This window comes from Pantherophis guttatus, chromosome 1 (genome assembly GCF_059756535.1).
Source record: "Pantherophis guttatus breed Tessera chromosome 1, ASM5975653v1, whole genome shotgun sequence".
Taxonomy (NCBI): domain Eukaryota; kingdom Metazoa; phylum Chordata; class Lepidosauria; order Squamata; family Colubridae; genus Pantherophis; species Pantherophis guttatus.
In genome coordinates, this window is record NC_142063.1 from 223,751,246 (window position 1) to 223,776,351 (window position 25,106).

Below are 25,106 nucleotides of genomic sequence, written 5' to 3' on the forward strand. Positions count from 1 at the left end.
GATTTCATTGAGGACCGCATCAGGGTTGCGTTTGACCTTGGTAGGCGGGGGGCGGGGGTGTGTGGCCAGCTCAATGTCACTCGTGTCAGAGGCACCTGTGGTGGCCCGAGCGCTCTGTCAGTGAAAATGGGCTCCTGAGCTCTCTTTTGGCTGCAACAGCCTTCTGCTACCCTCTGCCAGTGAAAATGGAGCTCTGGAGGGCCGCTTGTGGCCCTCCTGAGCTCCGTTTTCGCTGGCAGAGGCACCACGGGCCGGTCCTTCACTGTTTCCAGGGCGGTCCCGTGGGCCAGTTCTAAACTCACTCCTGCTTTAGCGCAACAAACAACTATCAATGATAACTGAGATGCAAAGAGTGACATTCAGCTATTAATTTTGGGACAACTTTGTCTTTTGACTAGTTCTTTCCACAAGTTCCTACATTAAATGATATTTGAAGTGCCTGTTAAAATTCCAAAGACAAAGAAGAACATCCTACTAAAGGAAAATACAACTCCAGCTACGTTTTAACTCTGTGGAACTAGTTTCAGAATTCTTTGGATACAGATAGTGGTGAAATCCAAAATTTGTTACTACCGGTTCTGTGGGCGTGGCTTGGTGGTGGTGGGGGTAATGTGACTGGGTGGGCGTGGCCTTTTTTTTTTTTTTTTACTTTTAAAACCATTTTTTCTACAACCTCTTCGGTGAAGAGGTTGTAAAAAAATGTTTTCAAAAGGCTGTGACAATCCCAGCTGAGTTGCCTGATCCGCAGAGGCTTTTTTTCTTTTAAATGCCTCTGATGATCAGGCAACTCAGCTTGGATCGTCAGAGGCATTTAAAAGAAAAAAAGGCTTTTTTTCTTTTAAATGCCTCTGACAATCCAAGCTTTTAAAAAGCCTCTGCCGATCAGGCAACTCAGCTTGGATCGTCAGAGGCATTTAAAAGAAAAAAAGCCTCTGCCAATCAGGCAACTCAGCTGGGATCATCAGAGGCTTTTAAAGCATTTTTTCTACAACCTCTTCAGATGTTGTAGAAAAAATGCTTTTAAAAGCCTTTGAGGATCCCAGCTGAGCCACGCGATCATCAAAGGGTTATTTTTTTTTACTTTTAAAGCATTTTTTCGGCCAAAGAGGTTGTAGAAAAAATGCTTTTAAAAGTAAAAAAAAAAAGCCTCTGATGATTGTACGGCTCAACTGGGTATGGGGGGGGGCAGGGATTTTTGCTACCGGTTCTCCAAACCACCCGCCTCCATCGCTACTGGATCGGGAGATCCGGTCCGAACCGGGAGCATTTCATCCCTGGATACAGATCTCTGTTTCAAAAATCCACACTTCTTAAAGGTAATTCCACAGCATTCCAAGCCAAGTATTTCCTCAGAATGGTTTAGCAATATATAATTAATATGTGAATACAAGAAGTTAACTTCATTGGAAAAGCTTATCAACAAACTTTAAGCTAAAGTGCCAAGCCTGGCAAAGGTATCACCAAACTGGATGAAACAAGATTTAAAAATGTGAAACTTACAAATACCCTCTCTTTACTTTTCTTCTTTCTACAACGTGGCCCAATAATCATGACCCTTGTAAAACCCCTGCCATTTTAGAAGTATGTCTTGGCATGAAGATGCAAAGAAACCATTTTAATACATGTAACTTGCCTTTAATCTGCATGGTTTGAAAACCACAACAATCATCGCCATTTATAGTTCATAGTTCAATCCTATGCTTGCCTGCTCAGAAGTCATTCTCACTAAACTCAAATAAGTTATTGTTAGGGAAACGTGTAGAGGATTATCAGCTGGGGGGAAAAAACCCAGGCCTATCTGCCTTGAATGGCAGTGAAGGCCTGAAAAGCAGTTTGTGCTACCAGAAATAAAAGGAAGGGCAGGAGGAGAAGCTGAACGTCAACATATCATGAAAGCATTTCATCTGAAGGGAGGCAGGTCCCATCTGGACAATAAATAACCAAGCCGAAACAGCTGGACCTAATCGACCCTGTCACAAATTACCCCTAAATCAATTTAGCAAAATGATCATCTACCAATTTCTGTCTTCTGACATATGTCCACCAAATGATGTTAGGCACCTTCTTGGAAAGATTAACCAAACACGTGCACAAACGTTCAGGAGGCAATCAGAGAAGCAAAACCCAAGTGATGGAAAAGTCAATAGCAATATTACAAAATGTGTTTATGTTTTAATTACCTTATTAGACCTCAGCCCGTTATAAATTGTATCCAAGGTTTCTTCTATAGGTATGCCTGCAACCCTGAAACTGACGTCAGTTCTCACTGGATTTGCTTGGTGACATGAGGTATTCTCAAATTCTAAAGCCTGAGCAGAAATTTGAATTTCATTTGGATCTGTATGTATCATGTTGTGTTCTGTTTGGTGAACGTGTCCATGTTTTACTAAGTCCATTTTATCAGCAGGTATACTTGCATCTTCATAATAAATATCCATATCCTGAGGTGAAATATCCTTTTCAATCATCCTGTCATGGTTTTCTAATGGCTCATTAATTTCAGAGCTGTTCTTCAAGTCCTTTTCATCTACAATATCTACAGGGATGTCACACTCTCGATCACTCTCCTGAAGCCATTCTGCGTGTGCTAAAATATCCTTTTGTGAAGAAGTCCCTGGATCAAAAGGTCCATCCTGGTAACCTTCCAGGCTCAACAGAGATTTCCCTCCTCTATGCTTTGTGTGTAAAGTATCCTGCAACTTCACTGGGTTGGATCCATTGAGAAGGGAACTCCTTGAGGTGTTATGTTCACTGCTAGACACAGGAGAGAAAAATGTTCCAAATCTGCCTATCAACTGAATGTCCTCTATGGAAGACAGGCTTCTAATCAGATGGGGTCGTTCTGGCAGCCCAACTTGCTTTCCTTCCCTTTCTGTTGGAGGGCTGCACAGACCTGAATCATCATCTTCTGAAGTAAGAGAATTTGTGCCATATTCCTCTTGGCTTCTCACTGCTAAGCCTGTCATTTCGAAAGTCTCGGCAACTGAGGATTCACTTTTATTTGCAGAGTCTGCAAAATTTGGCAAGACGAGCATCCTCCAGGATCTCCTATGTTCTTTCTTTTCTGTGTGATACTTTGCTTTGGGCACTCCAGCTGTTCGAATGATGTCACCGTTCAGCTTAAGGGCGTCAAAAATCATTTTTTCATCTAGCTTATTTGTTTCCCGTCCTCTCAGCTCAAACGCACTGGAGGAAGAGAGGGCACCGTTGGAGCACAAGGTGCTGAGGTCCAGTGTTCTATGACTATACGGCAAGGTCCGATCGGAGAATTGCCTGGAGGAAAGGCTGCCTTTGGAACCCGAATCAATCTGCTCATTCAGCCGAACTGTGTCGTAGATTGACCTCTGAGGAACATAGCAGTCCTCAATATTTATATCCTCCTCTTCTTCACCTTTTCCTACACAGGGAGGATTCTGGCGTAAACAGTCTGGCCTGCTCAGTGGCTTTCCCATTTCTGCAGTTATTTACAGAACTTTGCCCTGGTGCTGCTCTTATGTCTTTACTAGTGATGTCGTGCAATACACAGATTAAAAAGAGACCCGAATGCCACTACAGTAAACTTGCCTTCAGTACATACTAAACCAAGAACATAACTTATGAGGTGGATAAGGTTATAATCAGTGCATCTATAAAAGGAAAGTATACGTTTACCTGGCTGTGATTTAAATGCTCCCTTCTTAAAAATATAAAGTGCCTGAGCTTAAGAAAAGAGGGAACAGAGGGGGGAAAACCCTATCTTTGAACACTTTAAAATACTGCCTCAAGTATATACATCCAAAAAAAAAGGAACAGCCCCCAACAAAATCTAAGTGGCTCAAATAGTCAGACCTTCCCTTGGATCGCTCCATTTCATTTCTCAGGTTAAAATGCGTGAGTTAAATCCCCCGATTGAGTCTTCAAAGCAAATCATCTTTACAGCAGGTAGCATATTATCTTCAGGAAGTGGATAACTGTAATCCATTCAAAAGGCTTGGAAAAACCCGTCTCCTTTATCAATAAGCCATGCCGAAGAAGCCCATTAAGGAGAAAAGAAAAAAAAAACAATCCAGTCCAACTGCAAAAAATGTTACGACCAAGGCACTTGAAAAGTTTTCGGGGAAAAAAAAATAATTCAAGAAAAAAAGTAATTCAGGTACATTCAGAATAAGATCTCCACTCGAAAAGCAGTTTCTTGCTTGTGTCCTGAAAGTTCCTGTGTGAAGCGTTCAGAAGTTCTCTATGGAATGTGCCGTTTTCTGAGCAGCCAAACGAATTGATCAAAAAAAGCTACGGAAGAAAACTTCTCTCTGACCACTTGGGCAGCGTTCTGCTTAAAACTGGCTATCCTCTGTAAGGCGGCAGAGCAGCAGGAAGCCACAACGTTTCTCCTTCCACAAAGGCACGGCAGATTTTACATTCTCTTTAAATCTAGCAAGACTTCTGATTTCACTGGAGCCGGAGAGAGAGCGCCCGGTCAACGTTCAGATCAGCGTTAGCTGTAGCAAAGAAGGCATAAAAGGAAATTCCCGGCCATAAATGTTCAGCCATGCTGCCCGGTGTGGCTGGGAAGCTTTCTATCTCTCCCTGGTTTCTTCTGATCTGACAGGCATCATCCTCCCTAGAGTGAGCTTAAAAGAAACACCCTTTCTGTTCTTCAGGCAACATCTGCTGCTAAACCCATTCACTCTCTGAGCATTATGCTAACAGAGCATTAGTAGAAGTCTGACCTCTCAGCTTCCCGCTCCCCCCCCCCGCCCTTACGTTTCCTGCCTCACATGGCTTAGCTTAGCCGTGTCTCACTTTTACTGTTTGTCTTGTCTTTTTGCCCTTTCAGGGGGGATAAACAGAGGAGCAAGTTCCTATCAGCACTCAGCACATCAGATCTATCCCTCTGTAACCCTGACGGAAAAGGGAGAAGGTAATGGTATAGAACAGAGTAGGAAACCATGATAATTAGTTCAAAATGTCAAGCCGAGTAACCTGACACTCTACAAGATGGTCCTGGCTACTAGGAACTGTCTCCAACACTAAAAAAATCAGTTTAAATTAACAGGCTGGTCTTATTCATAAACAATTACTGTCGACATCAGCAGACATTCTGGAAGTAAAAGGATGCAAAGTTACGTTTCCTTCACTCGATATTTGTAATCCACACACACAATTAAAATTCTATTTAACAACTTCCTCTGAAAAACTAACAATGTGCCCTTTGTTATATCTCAGTTCAGGCCATTGGAAATGGAATTGATAGTTTTGCCCTTATTTTCATTTCCTGGTTCTCAGCCTACACTGTGAAAATCAAACAAATGCAAGAATGTAAACCATTATTCCTGACTTGAATTAAAAATGAAAAACAAAGCAGAGTGACAGCATTGGGCAGAAAAACCATTTTAATTAAGGAAAATAACACATTTCTGAATAAAAATATCCCCATCAAAAATGAACAATCATGAAAGACTATTTTCCCCACCCCATATACTGCTTACCATCCCCTAATTCAGGTATTTGTCTACTGAAATGTTAAATAAGCTTCCAAATATACATTTTTGGAAGCTTCATTTGATCATGTCTATGCCATTCATTTCACGAAAGTATTCCCATGTGTTTCTCCATCTAACTCAGGGGTCCCCAACCTGTGGACTGCAGCCCACTACTAGGTGGCGGCTTATTTGCAACCGGGCCGTGTGAGTGGCTGACTGATACACATGCGCGCACAGCCCCACTCGCACAAGCATTGCAGAGGCTTGGGGGCACACTTGCACAAGCGATGCAAGAGCTCAGGCTGTGCTTGTGTCACAGGCGCTCCAGGCCCCATTCATGCTCACATCGTGGGCGCTCTGGGTCCCATTCACATGAGCGTTGTGGGCATTTGGGGCTTCACTCGCGTGAGCGTCGCAGGCACTCAGGGTCGCACTTACGCCAGCGTTGCGGGCACTCGGGGCCCCTCGCATGAGTGTCATGGGCACTTGAGGCCCCACTCGCATATGCCCCTCCCACAAAACTATCCTCTATTTCCTCCCTTTCTTCCCACTCCAGGCCGCCAACCCGGAAAAGTTGGAGAACTCTTATCTAACAAACTGGGTACATTCTTCAAAATAAAACTCAAACAATGGGATCTGGGCCCATATAGAATTCCATATGCTAATCAGAATTCTAAAGAGACAAGGATCAAGTGCAGGTAGTCCTCGACTTACAACAGTTCGTTTAGTGACTGTTCAAAGTTGCAACGGCACTGAAAAAAGTGACTTATGCGCACTTTCACACTTACGACCGTTGAAGCATCCCCATGGTCACATGGGGAAGAAGGACAAAGTTGGTGCAGCAAAATGCGGTAGATTGTAAGAATGACCACTTGATCTAACAATGTAATTTTAATAGCAGTTAACACTGATTGGGTAGATGCAGGGGCAACATTATAATATAATTTTAATTATATTTAAATGGTACTTTAAATTATTGTATTTTATCCCGATTTTATTTTAGATCGTATTTTATTCTAATTGTATTTTAATTGCGAGTTATTCCAAACTTACTTAATTTGTTTTACCAAACCTTTGTAATGATTTGTCTTTGTAATTCTACACCTGGTATTTTTAATTTAATTTAATTTAATTTCCAATTTATATACCGCCCTTCTCCCTGAGGACTCAGGGCGGTGTACAGCCAAGATAAAAAACATAGAATACAAATATTAAAACATTTGGCCCAAAGGGCTAATCAATAAATAAAATTGATGATGACCCATGGTCACATGAACAAAATTCAGATGCTTGGCAACTGACTCATACTTCTGACAGTTGCAGTGTCCTGGGGTCATGTGATCTCCTTTTGCGAACTGTTGACAAGCAGAGTCAATGGGGAAGCCAGATTCACTTAACAACCGTTAAGTTCTAATACAGTACACTTCCACCTCTTTAACCTCCTTATATGCACTTTGTGCAAAATAAGTGACACTGAATAGCCATAAAATGTGGCTTCTTAAAATGATTCAAAAGGAACAGAATTCCTATCACGAGAGAGGATCAGTCCAGGATCATCATCTTCACAGCATCTGACTTTTTTTTTAAAGTTAGTTATTTATACTGCACTAGCAAGTGAGGAGAGAATGACTGTGGCTATTTTTAATGGCATGCAAACTCTAATCCTAATGCAAATAATGAGAATCAATATGTCTTCATCAGGAAAAATCCATACTAGGATTAGCCCTACCAAAATACTGGGAAGGCAACTTACTTCTGGCAGTACTGTGTGTAGTAGAACAGATGATCGTATCTGAATCCAGATAGTTTTTCAACTTATAAACATTTGCTTAGTGATTAGTACAACGGCACTGAAAAAGTGACATGTCTATTTTTCACGCTCACGACTGCTGCAGCATCCCTGTGGTCATGTGATCAAAATTCAGATTCTTGGCAACTGGCCATGTGTTTATGATGGTTGCAATGGGGGGGGGGTCACATGACCACCTTCTGTGATCTTCTGACAAGCAAAGTCAATGGGGAAGCTAGATTCACTTAACAATTGTGGCAAAAAAGGTCATAAAATGAGGCACAATTCACTTAACAACTGTCTCACTTAACAACCAAAGTTTTGGGCTCAATTGTCTTCGTAAGAGAGGACTACCTTTAATGCTGAATTTGAGGATGCTGGCTTTAATTTGACAACCCAAATAAGCCAACAGTGATTTGGGTCTGAATTTTAAAGTTCTGGAATGCATTTGTGGGTACCTGAGCGTAAGTTTATTATACCTGCTCCATTATTTTCTAATACCTAGTAAGTATATATTAAAGCAGGGATGTCAAACTCAAGGCCCACGGGCTGGATGCAGCCCGCGAAGAGGTTGGATCCAGCCCACGGGGCCGTCTAGGTCTATTCAGTGTGAACAGGAAAGATCAGGCCAGCGTAGCTTCGGCCTGGTCTACCCAGTGCGAACAGGAAAGATCGGGCCAGCATGGCATCAGTTCAGTCTACCCAATGTGAAGAGGAAACATGCCAGTAGTTTGGGGAGTGGCATCAAGATGGCCACGCCCACCCAGTTGGCCACGCCCACCCAGTTGGCCATACACACCCAGTTGCCATGCCCACCCAGCCTCCTGAGGTCAACCACAACCCTGATGCCCTCAATGAAATTGAGTTTGACACTCCTGTATTAAAGGGATATAGCCTGAAAGATAACTTTCATTTATATGAATAGAGAATCTGATCTATATATGTGGAGATTAAAAAGTACAAAGTTACTTTGGATGAGAACGATACTTGCAAGCAAATTAATCCTGATTCCATTACTACTCAAATAATCTACTCAAGTAATTTAAAATAAATTCATTTTATCTATTGAAATACCTATTTAGGCCCAGATTTTGCCTGAAGTTTTATCAGAAGGCATATTCTGACCCATATTTGAAGACTAGAAACATATTGAATTTACCCTTTAAAGCACCCACATTAATCACCTAGGAAGCAAAAAAGCACTTAATGAACTATTCAAATACAGGTAGTCCTCGATTTACGATCACAACTGAGCCCAAAATTTCTGTTGCTAAGTGAGACATTTGTTGAATGAATTTTGCCCCATTTAACAACCTTTCTTACCACAGTTAAGTGAATTACTGCAGTTGTTAAGTCAGTAACCCGGCTGTTAAGTGAACCTGGCTTGTCCATTGACTTTGCAAATGGTGATCATGGGACACTGCAATCGTTATAAATATAAACCAATTGAGAAGCAGCTGAATTTTGATCACATGACCATGGGGATGCTGCAATGGTCGTAAGTGTGAAAAGTAGTCATAGGCCACTTTTTTCAATTCCACTGTAACTTCAGTCACTAAATGAAGTGTTATAAGTCGAGGACTACATCAATTTCATATACTTTAATAAAAGAAATGTGGCAGGTTTATTAATAAATTAATGTGCACACATTTCAAGTGTCATTATATGACAGTAATCAAACTCTACCTTCCCACAAGCCCTACGTTAAATAATCAAGTTTACAAAAGCTGTAGGAATTTTTTTTCCAAGAATTGTTTCAATTAGTTTGACTTATATCAGAAAGATTAGCATAACATAGTTATGTTACACCTGTCATCCACTGATCTGTCCATACCCATTCAACATGTTAAATATAATATAAAATGAAATATCATGAACCATCATGAACATTAGATTAAGAAAAGATAAGAAATGGTACATAATAAAGATGCCATTACTAAAGATATAGGTGAAAGATGTATATGATCTAAGTATATGGTAGATATGACTCCATAATATACAATATACTAGCTACTGTAAATGGCTGAAAATAAAAGTTTCCAATATCCTGGAATAGGTGATCTTGACTTCCTCTTGCTAGAAAAGCTCCAATACATGACTGAGAATTATTAGATTACTTTCTCAGCTACTGTTTGAAAAATAATTCTATTTGATTACAATTGCTAAATAAACACTTGTTGCTAAACCAACATTCTTGGTACAATTTTTTTAAAAAACTCTCACCAACCGTTTACATTACCTACTTATTTCATTTGCACTTGTCCTAACTGTATTTTTAAATCCTTCATATAAGTTACCTTCGTATAAGCAATAAACAGCTAAATATCAATTGATTTTGTACACCTAGAAAGTCCACAAATGGCTAAGTAAAGGGGAGGAGAATTTATCAGGTTTTCATTTTTTTTCTCTCTCATCATATAGCCGGGATGGATTCTATATTGTTTAATGTTAAATTTATCTCATATTTGGATCCCTTTCTTTAGGTTTTATACTGCTTTTGAAAAAGGGTAGAGTTTGTTCCCTTTTGCAGTTTGAGGGTGGAATGGACAACATTGCTTCCCGACATTTTATTTTTCTCACCCAGTCAGACCTGTATTTTCTGGGAAACAGTATTATCTCTGCTTTTCTTCATATAAAGGTGATGACAATGAAGAAGGACTGCAATAATCATTATGAAAAGTTGTTGTGAAAATATGAGTTTAGCCCAGAAAGACAGGAATTAGTGAGGAAGAAACTCTAGATTGCCGTGCCTTGACTTTCTTTGGTATAAGATAGAGAGAATCTCTGTCAGACCTTCAAAATTCTGTTGTTATGTCATACAACATTAAAGCAGGGTTCCAGTAGTTCTTATGGTATCTATTTTCTGACCTGGCCTGTCTCAAGTGGGTGACACTCTAGAATAGAAGGCCAAAGTGATTAAGTACAATGGTTCTCTGTGAAAGCAAAAAACAAGGCAATAGAATGGACAGCAGTTGGACATACTAGCAAAAGTTTTTCAAACCGTCTTTGACCCTGCCTAAAAGCTTCCTAGAAGTGTCAGGAGTCAAATCAGTTCATGGAATCTTTGTAGTGATGTGGCCATGTACAGCTTCTGTGAAGGATGTTACAAAATTCGCCACAACTGAAGGTATTCCATTTCTCTTTCCAACCATATTTGTGTTGAGGTTGCGCAAAGAGCAAGATTACAGACTCTTCCTGGAGTGCACCATTGAAAAATGATTCTTTAATTATCAAGGTTCCAATATATTAATTATAATACTTATTATCTGCTTATGCCAGTTATCTATCTCTGTGTGTGATGTCAATGCAGGAGAATTAGAATTAGCCCAAAACACTACTCTACTCTATTTCAGTAGAGAGAAGTTCCCTGAAGATGGGCTCTAGCATGATAACAATAACAGAGTTGGAAGGGACCTTGGAGGTCATCTAGTCCAACTCCCTGCTCATGCAGGAGACCTGTACTAGGGATTTGAACTGCCGAACTGCCAACCTTTCTGATCGACAAGCTCAGTGTCTTAGAGGCCAAAAGCTCAGAAGATTAAATCTCTCTGGTCCTGGTAACCAATCCAGATTCGATCTTGCACATTCAAGCAACTTCAAACCCAACTGAGCTTTAAAAATAAGAAGTATCTTGAACTCAAGCCCAAAATAAGCACAACCATATGGGAATGAAATCGTGTACCTGTACAGCCCTAGACAACAACTACTCTAGCAAGGACTCAAAAATAACCTCTCAAGTTGCCCAGCTCTGTGCTACCATTTGTATAATACTCCATACTTAGGATTGGAAATTCTTATAATAGTGGATTTATTTTAGTAACTATGTTCTTAATTATTTTTAGACCCCATTATACTTGTTTTCTCTCTCAACCCACCCACCCACACATGTAAAACTTCATTCATATATATATATATATATATATATTGTTCTTTTAATTCGTAGGTTCATATGTATAATACTTTTCTAGTCAGGGTTTTTTTCCCTATGTAGCTCAAGATGTTTGTATAGCCATAGTGGGGTGATATCTCAAATCACCACTTTCAGGCTTTATCAGACATTTTTTGTTGTCTCCCTTAAGTCTCACAACAGACAACACAAAATGTCTGATAAAGCCTGAAAGTGGTGATTTGAGATATTACCCCACTATGGCTATACAAACATCTTGAGCATATATATATATATATATATATATATATATATATATATATATATATATATATATATATATATATATATATATATATATTCATATTCATATTCATTTTAAAACTTCTTTTATTCAATATCTTATTTGTATCTGGCCTGAGGGCTGTAATAAACAAATTTGAATTTAATTTAAGTCTTAGGTAACAATACGGTGGCATACCTTTGAAGCAGCTTAAGCTTCCAGTACCTTCTTCCAGCCCCACGTTAAGCATGTTACATCAGTCTCCTCTGAGTTAATATAGCAGATCAACAACAACAACAACAAAAAGCTTTTGCTTGGTTTTTTTTCTCTACAGCCTAAGGACTCTTCCAGCCTACAGCATCGTCCTGGGCAGTTCTAATGAACAGCTTATGAAATGCAAGTTTATGCCTTGAAGTCCAATGCAGGGTAATTTCTTTTTCTTTCACAGTGGGGATCCTTGGACTCACTAGAGATTAAAATATATTCTGCCAGACGACTTTTTTGGAAGGGGGCCTGGGTTAAAAGATAGAAACCAGAGCTGTGTTTCAGCAGAATTACACAAGCTATTGGCCCATTGCCTTTGCCTCGCCTTACCTCCGCATTCTTTTGTTTTCCTGACTGATGGGCACTTTCTCTGATCTTGGGAACCTAACTTAGACAGGTTCTCCTGAGTACATAATCCTTGGCCTGATCCCAGGTTGTGGCTCTTGGACAACCCCCTGGAACAAATGTTTGGCTTGGCTTTACCTAGCGCTTTGTAATGTTTGTAAGTATGAAAATTTATGTGTCTGTGCCAGCTGTTGAGAAGAAGAACAAGTTATATAGCCTCCTCCTCCTCTTGCTCTCCTTATTGTCTTGCTTTTGGAATTGTTTGATATTAAAGCACTAATCAGAGCTGCATCTGCTTCTTCTTGCATGACAGTATAATGGCTCTTGGTGTGGGGTGACTGAAACTGAATTCCTTATCCAATATCTGTCTCTCAGGTTACTATTCTGCCTGCATTTCACCTGGATATGGAAAGAAGGATGGTTTGAGGCTGCCAGTACTATCCATTATCCCTCCAACTATTCTTGAAAGTATCTAAGCAGAACAGAATGACAGCAAAAGGCGAAAAAATATACAGTTTCTTAAAGCATCTCAAGGTCTACTGAAACTTTTAAAGCAGCTTCTTTTTTGGGGGAGGGGGGAATGAGAACCATATTTGGCCTTCAAAAAAGGGCAAGACTACATAAGAGATGCAAACGAAGACTAAATCCGATTCCATTTCATTTACATTTATGCACAGTCACAATGTTGTTTTAATTGACCCAGGATTATATGGGCGGTGCTATCATCCAACAACACAATCAGGAGGCACCTCCACCAACACGGTAAAACAATTCTGCAGCATATAGAAGCCAGTGAGAACTGCATCGAAGAGTGGGAAACAATAGTAGAAGCATATTGTGCAAAAAAACTAACATTTCAAAAAGTTTTAAGACATGCAAAAGTTAGCACATGTATAAAACGAATTTTTTTTAAAAACAAACCAAGGCTAAAACTGTGGATACTCCAAAATTTTTAACGCACACCAAGGCCTGTACTCATCAATCACAAATATGTTGGACGACAGATAATGAGTTAACAGTGGTAACAAATTTGCTGTGTATAGTATTTTGACAGCTCTGTTCTAAAGCTATAGGGAGAATTTTCTTACCTGAAATACTTTCAGTTGTTGATTAATAATCTCTGTTTCCATTCCAACAGGGCCTTGGGACTCTTCGTGTTCTTCAGCTTCCTCAAGCAGTTTGGCAAATCCCTTTAGTTTGCTGTAAAATTCTTCAACACGATTAATAGTTCCTTCGATCTGCTGTTCCCTGGTTTTTGCTCTGTCCAGTAATTTGTTGCACTGCTTATTCAGAGCCTCTAAATCCCTTTTTATACCCGCAAGATCAGGAGACGCCTCTGCTTCACTTGCCAACATCACTTTACATGACTTGTTTGCATTTTCATTGTTGCTTATCAATTCCTGCAATTTTTCAAGGAAAACTTTGATATCCTCTTGTTGGGTCTGTAGAGTGACAAGATCCCTGGCCACAGGAGCCATGCTATCCAACTCATCATCACACTCTGCAAATTGAGAAAACAGCTCTCGAATCGTATTTTGGAAATGGCCAATTCCTTGGAGCTTAGTCTCCAGGAAGGAACATTTGTCCTCAACCTGCTGGCTGACCGTGTTGAATTCTTCTTCCAATGATTCTGCCTGCAACAAGACGTCGGAGATATTTGCTGAATCAGAAGCATCCACTATCAGGTCTTGGGCAAGTTTTTTTGTCACATCCACTTGTGACTTCAATGTCTGAAGGGCTTTCTGCTGAGTCTGCATAATAGTTAAGTGTTTATTACTGTAAGTCTGAGGTTTAAGAGCATTGTGTATTTCTAACTGTTCCCTAGTGTTCTTCAACTGCTCCTTAATGTCCTGGGATGATTCTTGAAACTCTTTTAATCTCCGAGACATCTTTTCCAGAGTATCTGTTTTACTATGTAACTGTTCTGTGACCGTATCCATCTTCTGTGACAATAGTTTCTTTTCCTCTTCAATAATATCCTTATCAATTTGACAGGCGTTAAGAAAACTCTCTGCTGCATTACTTAACAGCTCAACAATCCCTTGGTGTTTGTCCAAATCCTTCTGCCAAATCTTCACCTCAGCAATGGAATTCTCTACCTCAACAGGATCGATATCTATTTTAATACCTGCTAAGTTATTTTGGCACTTGGTTATCCAGGGTCGCAGGACCTCCACGTGTTCTTTGTATCGGAGAGCCTTTTCCAAACAATCATTCAACTTATCTTGCCTTTCATTTACTTGTTTATGCAGCTCATCCCAGTTGGCTTTGAGCCTGTTGAGCTGGGACTGCAATTCTGTTTTTTCTGTCCCTTGAGTCTTCTGAAGAAGATTTTCACCTTCTGAAATTATTTTTTCATATGAACCAATCTGGTCAGACAATGCTGCCTTAAATTCTTTCTGATCATCAATTAATGACCGCAGGCTTTCTAGCTTTGTGGAAATGGGAGGAGACTGATTTTGTGTTTCTTTCTTTGTGTCCAGCCATGCTTGAAAGTCTTTAGACATTTGTTGGAATTGATGAGAACTTGCATATGTTAACTGAAGTTGTTCAATGAGACTGCCTGAAAAAGATTTTTAAAACAAATACTGTTTGAAAATACTGTAAGCCAAGTCAAAATTAAAATAGGATGGCTATTATTTCAGTCAAAGGGAATTGTTATTTCTAAGAAATGAATCCCATAGTTATATAACAATTTGGATTTAGCTAGTCAAAATGTATAGTATTTGAATAATGTAAGATTATTTTAAGGTGTAAAATAAAGTCAGAAGTAACAAAACAACCTTAAATTGACTATGGAAATTCTCAGTCATTCAGGTCATGGTTGTCTCAAAGGTGCTTTTTCAAGAATCAACTGGAGTTCCTGGTTTTTCTTTGAAGACGTTTCACTTCTCAGCCAAGAAGCTTCTTCAAAGAAAAAACAGAAACTCCAGTTGACTCTTGAAAAAGCACCTTTGGGAGAAACTTAAATTGAGATACTCCTGTGAATCTGAGAAAAAAAAAATCATGTCCAGGATTGTCATTGGTTTCAAAGGTGCTTCCAATTACAGTGTAATAGAAATAAAATGTATTGCTTACGCAATTAACTGTCTCCTTTAGTCTATAATAAACATGCAATACGTTTTACTACAAAAGCTTTCTTCAAAGCTGTGCCAGAGAAAATGCAAATATCACTGCCAATGCCTGTTAAAAGAGTTTTATGCTCTGTTAAAGTGTGCCCTGTTTAAATCTGAAATTTAGTACTGCTTCCCATGGTATAATTCCTCCATATTCTAAACCTCCCAGTGAATCTGTGCGAAACTCCATTGTGCTTAAAATATATCTACACAGGAAAAATATATGCGTTCTTCAATGTTCCTTAGATCAAGGAACAAGGAAAGTGGTAGTTCATGGTGCTGAAATAATCTGTTCATGTGTATAAATCTTCTATCCATTGTGTCTCGTTCAGTATCAAATACAGAGAACCAAGATACCAGTCAAATCTAGAAAAACAGACCTATCGCTACCCATCCACACAATTCAGGCCCCAGGGGATATCTCTTTTCTTTCAAACATGTTCTAGCTATCTGGAGGATAACTGCAACCCTGATTTTAGTGTAAGGCTAATTTTTATTCCAAGAAATGGTACATTTTCCCACTATTTAGTATTTTATTTTTTCAAGTGCTTTGCCACTTACCTGCTTTTTGTTCCATCTCCTTGAAAGGCTTTAAGACACCTTCTAATTGCCTGACGAGTTCAGCTCTCAAGTAATCTTCTACCACCAACGCAGACAATTCCTCGCACACAACCTGAGCCGCATTTATGTGTAACATTTCTTGGTTTATTTCGCCTTTTATTTCTTGAGCCGTTTCCAGTTGCTGCTTGACAGAATCAGGGTCTGCACTTATAGCCAGGTTCTGGCTGAGCTTATTCTCCAGTGTGCTAAGTTTCTCGGAGAGGTTTTTCAGACAGTTCTGGTATTCTGTGCTTTTGACAATGACTTGTTCAATTCGACCACAGCGGTCGCTCAGCTGTCCTGTTAAACCATCCCATTTCTGTGCCACTGCTGTCAGCTGCTGCTTCACTCTTTCATGAGTAGGTGGGTGCTCTCCTGGCCTCTGCAGGATTCCCTGACCTGCTTCAGACAGCTGTTCATACTGGGGTTTCCGGGTATCAAACTCTTTGAGGAGAATCTGAGGAGGCAGAACATGTTAGAAGTTAATTCTGGGCAAGTACAAGGAAGAACCACCATCACCCTAGTTTGTACTTGAGTTTGCACCATTTCTCATATAAACGGAAGCTGTTCTGCCAAAGCCAAATTTGTACATCCAGATTCATTATTTAGACTTGTCTCAGAAAGGCTGTTCCTGTTTAACAGCTTATCTCTTCTCTATATAAAATAGCAAAAATCCAATTGGCCGCATATGGTCCTTTATTTGTCAGTAAATAGGCTTAAGGATAATAAATACTGCCTTCAGTTCTAATATAGTTACCTGAGATTAAGTCACAATCAACCTATCTAACAGGTCAACTATCTCTAACTTTAGTTCCATACTCTTAATATAACTGCTTTAATCTATCTTGGCTAACGCCATTATATATAATTTAATGTGGGTGGGTGGGTGTATACTGAGAGATACACCTTCAGTACACCTTTGAAGATAGATTGAAAATATTTAATACTGCCAATAGAAGAGAATATATGTAGCTCCGGGTTGAACTGTGGGGTCCTTTGTGCAGGATCTTCTGAGCTTGGTTGCTTGCTTGCAGACATTTCATTACTCAACTAGGTAACATCATCAGTGCTAGTGAATGTGGGGTTTACTTCACATTTACATATACTAGTTTGCCTTGCAGGATTGAGGGCGGTGTTTTTCCCCTTGGCAGTTCCTTGATTAGAATATTGTTTTCTGTATGATTATCTGGTGTTAATGCCTGTTTCACTGACTGCTGAAGATAATATATTCTGATTTTTTTGTTTCTTCTTCTTTTTTATTATTATTATAACAATATATCTGAATTTTATCACACACTTTGAATGGTATGTAAATGTAGTTTATTTTTCTGTGTCTATCAGTGGTGAAACCCAATTTTTTTTACTACCGGTTGTGTGGGCATGGCTTAGTGGACGTGGTGTGGCTTGGTGGGTGTGGCTTGGTGGGCATGGCAGGGGAAGGATACTGCAAAATCTTCATTCCCTTCCCACTCCTGGGGGAAGGATATTGCAAAATCCCCATTCCTACCCCACTCTGGGGCCAGCCAGTGGTGGTATTTGCCGGTTCTCCAAACTACTCAAAATTTCCGCTACCAGTTCTCCAGAACCTGCTGGATTTCACCCGTTGTCTATTGATGCCTGATTTGTCTGAATGTCAAGCTTCCAGGAATTCCCTAGCTTTTTTGGATTTAGTTTGATCTAGGATTCTCACAGTATCTCAACTGAAACTATGGTTGGGTTTGTCCATGTGTAGTAAGGTTAAGGAATTTTCATCATGACTTCTGACTGCTAGTTGGTGTTTATGGATGCACTCTGCTAGTCTTCTGCCTATCTGTCCTATATGGTGGCTATTGAAGTCTTTATACTGTATGTTGTAGATTACTCTAAACTCAGAGAACACCTATTACAGTAGGCCTCCTTTGCCTCAGTGAATACAACCTCTGAAAGACAGACACTGAATTTGTTTTAGCTAATTTATTGTTAGTTTTTTATATTCATTAGGAAATATGTAGCTTGCATGGGGGGAAAGTATACTACACTAGAGTTATTAATAAATTGATAATTAATAAATCAAAAATTTACTTTGGTTATATTTTGAACAGAAAAAAATCCCCACAAGCTCCATTATAAAAACAGAGTAAAATATTTACCTGGACTTGCTGCTTCTGTGTGTTTAGCATATTTGGATCAATTGATAGTGGTCCAAGCACGCTGATCATTAATTCTTTTTCAACCAGCCATTGGCTTAACTGAGCCTCAGTTGCCTGAAACTGGGTCAGGTAATTTGACGATTCCTCCATTTTTTTCTGTCTATCAGCTGCTACCTGGCTAAGTTGACTCCATTTGGAATCTAAGACAAAATAAACATTGAATGTTAAAATTACATCTTAGAAAATGCTTTTCTCACTAATGGAGACTGGACAGCAAACCTCTTAAGCCGGTAATAATATACTGGCAGAAAACCATACCAGAAGAGGAAAAGGTATATTTTGGAAGAGGGTAAATGGATGCTTACAAGCTGTCTGTAATATGTTAAGTCAATATAATAGGTCATTCAAACTGGTCCAGTATTTTTCAGAAATTTACTCTTAACTATATGACAGGTTAGTCATAAAGTGCCTAGAATAATGACAGTTTTTCAGACCATTACAGCTTAGACACAAAATGTCTAAGGCTGTTTACCAAAAATCTCAAGCGTGGAAGAGCATGGACCTCATCAAATTCTACCTCACTATTTATTTTCAGTTTGATGGAGTAATATACCAACAAATCATCCACGAGATCACCACACTCAGGACTCATAGCACAGGCTGCAATGCAGAATCTGGGAAATTATAGCACTCCCACACATAGAAGCAAAAGTATGGATGTGGTATGTAGATAACACTTTTTTGACAACTATAGAAGACACATCAAACAACAACATTTCAAAGGAATAAAATTCTCAGGGAAAGAACTAAACAACAACACACTGCCCTTCCTGGATATCCTCAACTACTCCATTAACCAAGTGCTTTACTACCGAAGTAACAAGCCATCCACAGAATAAACTATAGAAGAATATTAATCAGATGACTACAAACATCTGATTAGCAGCAACCCAGAACACCAGAAAATAAAAACAGACCACCTATACAACATATTCCAAAGAATGGATATCCACACAACTTTATCAAAAAGGGCCTGACCACACAACCCATTATATCACAAGCAACATAAGCTATGAAAAGGAGAACACTGTCATACATCAAAAAATTCTCAAAAACAACCACTGACGTATGACATTACCATAGCACACAAGCCAATTAAAGTTCTCCAAAATCTTTTTAAGTAAACTAAAAGACTCAATAGGACAAGAAGAAAAAAACAGGAGTTGTCTACAATATCCAATGTAAGAACTATAACAGCACTATCTACGGCAAACAGGCAGAAGACTAGCTGAGCACATCCATGAAGATACAACTAGCAGTCAGAAGACACAATGAAACCTCCTTAATTTCACAGGACATGGACCAATTTAACCAAAGTGTCAACTAGGAAACTACGAGCATCCTAAAGGTAAAGGTTTCCCCTGTCCAATTGTATCTGACTCTAAGGAGCTGTGCTCATCTCTGTTTCTTAGCTGAGGAAGCCAGTGTTGTCGGAAGACTCTTTTCATGATTATTTGGCCAGCATGATTATTCACCAAGGCACATGGCACACTGCTATCTTCTCACCGAAGTGTTACCTAATTATCTACTTGCATTTGCATGCTTTCGAACTGCTAGGTTGGCAGGAACTGGGGTTTGCCCCATTATGCGGGGCTCGAGTCTCAAACCCAGACTGTCAGCTTTCCAGTTGACAAGCTCAGCATCTTTAACTGCTGAGCCATTGGGCCTCCTCACTACGTAAAGGTAAAGGTTCCCCTCACACATATGTGCTAATCGTTCCCAACTCTAGGGGGCAGGCTCATCTCCATTTCAAAGCCGAAGAGCCAGCGTTGTCCGAAGACGTCTCCGTGATCTTGTGGACGGCATGACTAAAGGCCAAAGGTGCACAGAATGCTGTTACCTTCCCACCAGAGGTGTTCCCTATTTTTCTACTGGCATTTTTTTACGTGCTTTCGAACTGTTAGGTTGGCAGAAGCTGCGACAAGTAATGGGAGCTCACTCCATTATGCAGCACTAGGGATTTGAAGCGCTGAACTGCCGACTTTTCAATCGACAAGCTCAGCATCTTAGCCACTGAACCACCGCATCCTACATGAGTATCCTAGACCAAACCAAATCCCAAAATTTTAGGGAATTCCTGGAAGCTTGGCATCCAGCCACATCAGTCATCAACAGGCACACTGATGTTTATACAGAATTCCAAAGAGACAATAAAAAAGGTAAAAAAGGAAACAAAAAACCCAAAACAGCTCCTAATCAGCAATGAACACCAAGATAAGTAGGGATTAACATCAAATAAACAATCAAGCAGGAAACAATACCCTAATCAAGGAACTACCACCTCAGACAATTATGTAATAAAGAACAGCCTAATCAAGGAGCTACCAAGGAGAAAACCACCTCGACTTACAACAGTTAGTTTAGTGACTATTCAGTTACAACAGCACTGAAAAAAGTAACTTATGACCATTTTTCACACTTATGACCACTGCAGCATTCCCATGACCACGTGATTTACATTCAGATGCTTGACAACTGACTCACATTTATGACGGTTATAGTGTCCCAGGATCACACAATTCCCTTTTGTGACCTTCTGACAAGCAAAATCAATGGGGAAGTCAGATTCACTTTACAACCAGGTTACTAATTTAACAACTGCAGTGATTCACTTAACAAATGTGGCAAGGAAAGTCGTAAAATGGGGGAAAATTCACTTAACAATTTTTTCACTTAGCAACATAAATGTTGGGCTCCTTTGTGGTTGTAAATTGAGGACTACCTGTATCTGTAACCATGTTCCTCCTTTTGTTGGAAAAGGATTGTAATGCTTTTGGAAAATGTTGTAATGCTTAAGCATCACTCAGATATGTCTTGATGACACAATTGAGTTTTGCTGAAATCTGAGTGAGTCTAGGAAACTTTAATACTTTACACAAAAGAAGAGGGAGCTAATTCTCCATGTGAATTAGCTCTCCATGTCTGTCATGAGGCAGCTTTTCTCCTTTTAGTATTATTAACAAAAGATATTTTTAGAAAATAGGGCATAACATATTTTTCCTGAACTTAAAATGAAGCCTAATCGTGTATGTAATCTCTGTCTATTTATATACCGCCGTAATGTAATTGTTCTTTTAGGCTGATCTGCTTATTTGCTTATGCCCTTTCCTTAACTTTTTCACAATTTTTTATTGTTACATATTTATAGCTTCCTGTCTTGAAGGTTTGTATGGCAATGTTCACCACAATCAATGATGCACAAGTTTAAAAAGCATTTTTTGAAGTTCAACAATTCCAGGAGAGGTGGGAATGGGAGAATTGTTATGCATAACTTTTTTGTCCAAACATGGTCAGATTCTCAATATCTGGCAAAAATGTCTAAGAGGGATGTTTTAGAAAAATAGCCAAATGACACAAAACACGGAAAATGAATTACAGAACAAAAAACAGCATGAAGAAACACAAAAAGGCTGTTTTCCGTACTAACTCTACAGTGCCTTGGTCTTGATTAAGCTGAAATAGCAGCAGAGTGGGCATAGCTGATTAACCTTCTAATATTTTCATCTTGAATAAGTTGGAGAGTTTACACTCAAAAATGCATTGAATTACAGTATATGCTGAACTGCTATAGAAAACTTCAACCTACACAAGAGTAAGTAGTATAACACATACAGCTGTATAAATGACACTGTAGTGCTAAATATAGTAATATACAAGCAGGTAACGACTGCTGAATTTAAATATGTTAGCATATTAACTTTCAGATCTATCCAATGCCTACTACAGGAAGCAAAAAGTTAATACCTATTTTCTCTAACATTTGTTTCCATTTTGGCACCTCAGAAGAATCAGGGTTTTTTTCCAGCAACTCTGTGACTCTGTCCTTCAGCTCTTGCACTTTACTCTCATTCTGCTTCAATTCTGTTTCAAACAGCTACAACAAACAAAATGAACAAAAACACAAGCAAGTGTGTAAAACTTAAAAGTACATAAAATCAAGATTTTGGCTTCAATGGTGACCAGGTGGTCTCTTTATCTGTTTACACAAATTTAATAGTATAATCCGGACTATTAAAAGTGAAATTCTGATTGTACTACAGATATAACTTACTTATTGTTAAATATTTTTTGGGATTTGTAAGACTACTTAATCACCAAGCAGTAACTCCCCTAACGTATTTAGCAGATGTCCACAATGAGTCTGTGCAAAAATGTATGGCAGAATGGTCTTCTATATTATTAACCTGATGTTTCCATAAATCTAAAAATTCACTTTACACATTAATTATTCTCCATAGATAAGTTTTGAAGATGGATGTTACCTTATGCTGATCAACTTTTTCTTTAACAGTTTCACTGTCAAGAACAGTTGTTTCCCATTTGGCTGCAACTGTGTCCATTTTCTGTAACCATTCCATCATTGAACTTGTTTCTTCTTGAATGTTTTGCATATTTAAAAGCATCGATTCCAATTCTGATCTTTTGTCCTTCAGTGTTGCTCCCAAGTCATCGTAACTCTGATTCACAGTTGACATGCTATTTTGAATCGTGGTCAGTTCTGTGAAAAAGGGGGTCCCACATGTGTTTATCTTAAACACTACATTACATAATATTTTGTCTGAAGACATAAGTACAATAAAAAGTTTAAATTCCTACTTATATACACACATAGAGAGATTTTTGCTTGTTCCACTGATAGCTAACTATGGATAAATTAATAAATATTAAAAGAAAATTATTTAGGAAAAAAAATATTTTCCAAGCTGCAAACTGTTACTGTATGAAGTTAAAATTATGTAGGTATCTTGTTTTAGGATTCTTGTTTTAAGATTCTGTTTATCAATTTCATGAGGAACAAAGGTATTTATACTGTTGATTTCTTTATTTGTACCGTTTGATATATTTATACCGTTATTACCTTCCTAACATATTTCAGTTTGATTTAGCCAAGGAAGATTATGAGTGGCCAAACTAGATTGGATCATCTTTGTTTCTTCAAACCACCACCCTCAGTTAAAACAAATCCTGCGAAGAAAACTTCATATCTCATGTCTGACTCCCCATAGTACCTTGCACATTCTTTTGAGTTATTTTGTTTAATCCTAACAGAGGCATTACATATATATGTATGTATGTATGTATGTATGTGTGTATGTATGTATGTATGTGTATGTGTATGTGTATGTGTATGTGTATGTGTATATATATAGAATTGGATTTTGTTTTCATCAACCAACATAACTGCTTTTTAATATTCATGGATGAGACAAATTTGGAATTCTGGATCTTGCCCTGAGTCTTAAATAATGATAACGGCTAGGAAAATTATAGGATTTCAAGAAATCCATTAAGGGCCCAAGTTAAGACTATAATAACATTCTAGTATAAATCTAGCTGAAATACAATTAAGTAGTGCTTACCTTTGTTTGTCATGAAACCCTGATTACCAGTAGCTGTTCCATCTCCATTCAGTATTGCCCCAGGTACATCTAAAAAAAATGAAAAACCAAGATTCAGAGTTCATAATTACTTAAGTCATTCTGTAATTCTTTTTCATCAGATATAAGGACTAGACTAGATTTAACGTGGAAACCTAAATGATCACATCCATTTTTTAAAAATTACCTTAATTAAAGGTAATACATATTTGATTGGGAGTACGTTACCAGTAGAACAGAACCCTCCATTTTCCTCTATCCCATTTTTCCCATAAGGAACAATGGTCAGAAACCATGGGTAGAAAAACCCTAATTTCCCTTACTAGTCCCCCTTAGATAGTCTTTAACTTTTACAATAGATCACATCATAACTGATTCCAATGCTATGTGTGGTTTATCTTGCAGCTGTAAAAGTTGTCTCTGGAAGGACGCCTGTCATTATTTAAACAAACAATACTCAACCATTGGAAGGTGATCTCTGCTGCTTTAAAAATGTTATGATGAGCAAGGAATTGTCCTACCAAGAGATTCCTTGCACTGATGTAGGATCTTCTGTTTCATCTAAATCAGAGGTGTCAAATTCGCGGCCTGGATGCATTCACACGCTGGCCACGCCCACCCCCGGTTTAGCGAAGGGAAAAAAAGTTGTGATATGTCGCGTGACAACGTATCGTCGCGAGTTTGACACCCCTGATCTAAACAGTGTTCCCAAGTCATGCTGTCCTTCATGTGGCTTTCACTAAAGAGATATTTACTAGCAGATGCAGCAGAAGCCAGCCCAGGCAATCATAGTCAGTAGGCTGGTTTCTAGCGGTAGGGAGACAAGTTGTTCTGCTCTCTCACTGTTACTATATTATACAGGGAACTCTTCCATTAACAACAAAAAAAAAACCCTGTCCTGTTCTTCACATTTAGAATCTAAAGATTTATAAAAGCAGTCCAGTATTCATACAATAGATTTTTATGTCCCTAATGTTTAACTATATATTTTATGTTATTTAAATCTTCTAGGAGTAAGCAGTAGATTATTATCCCCACTGTACAAATATCAAAGTGAGACTTGTACAATAACTTGCTTAAATTCAGTGCCTTAAAAGGGCTTTGAGCCCCCTATCTATATCTTACTGCTACCAGTAGAACCACACTAATCTAAACAACATCTTAGTTAAGGGGATTATCTTTACACTAACAAAATACAATTATTCATTATAAAACCAGTCCTCCATCGGAAATACAAAGACTCATGTCCAAAACTTGTGCGAGAAATCATCCTGTGCATATTATGCAAAAAGGCAAGGCTTGTTTGCATATAATATCTGCTGCTTGAAAGCGGATAGCAAACACTTCTTCGCTCTTTTGGAATACAGTGGTACAATTCAGCAAATAAATAAAAAGTCAACCCTGCACTTGTTTGTTCTGGGCCATCTGTTCTAATTTCTGTAACAATGAGAAACGCTCTGAATGGCTAGGTTGAAAAATTACGATCATGACTTAACAAGCATAACTCTATAACTGTGCAAAAGGATCCTAAATATTGTTTGAGATCATTTTAGGGCAAACAACATGTGATGCAGGAGGCAACCCAAACTTTAATTTTAGCACAATCATCACTTTATTGTGTGATTAGTAAATTTCTAAATCGCAAAATGGGTTTCAGAAATGCTGACTTTGAGCTGGGCCAAAGCCAACTTGATGATGCATTAAAATATCAATTATTTATGACAGAAATAAGCACTCTTATTAGTATCTATTGCTTTTCTTTATAAGCAAGATTGCAAAAAGATGATTATTTAATGG

General features: G+C 38.7%; 1 protein-coding gene across 18 annotated transcripts in view; it reads right to left on the reverse strand.

The window, feature by feature from the left end:
• Positions 1–25,106, reverse strand: part of DST (dystonin) — a 336,699-nt gene that overhangs the window by 91,349 nt on the left and 220,244 nt on the right. For all 18 annotated transcript variants that reach the window (XM_060689235.2, XM_087882458.1, XM_087882463.1 and 15 more), the window contains 6 exons: positions 23,292–23,360; positions 22,194–22,429; positions 21,676–21,805; positions 17,872–18,071; positions 15,704–16,199; positions 13,115–14,589 (listed from right to left, as the gene is read on the reverse strand). In XM_060689235.2, the coding sequence (XP_060545218.2) occupies positions 13,115–14,589; positions 15,704–16,199; positions 17,872–18,071; positions 21,676–21,805; positions 22,194–22,429; positions 23,292–23,360 (2,606 nt within the window). The remainder of the gene's footprint in view (positions 1–13,114; positions 14,590–15,703; positions 16,200–17,871; positions 18,072–21,675; positions 21,806–22,193; positions 22,430–23,291; positions 23,361–25,106) is intronic.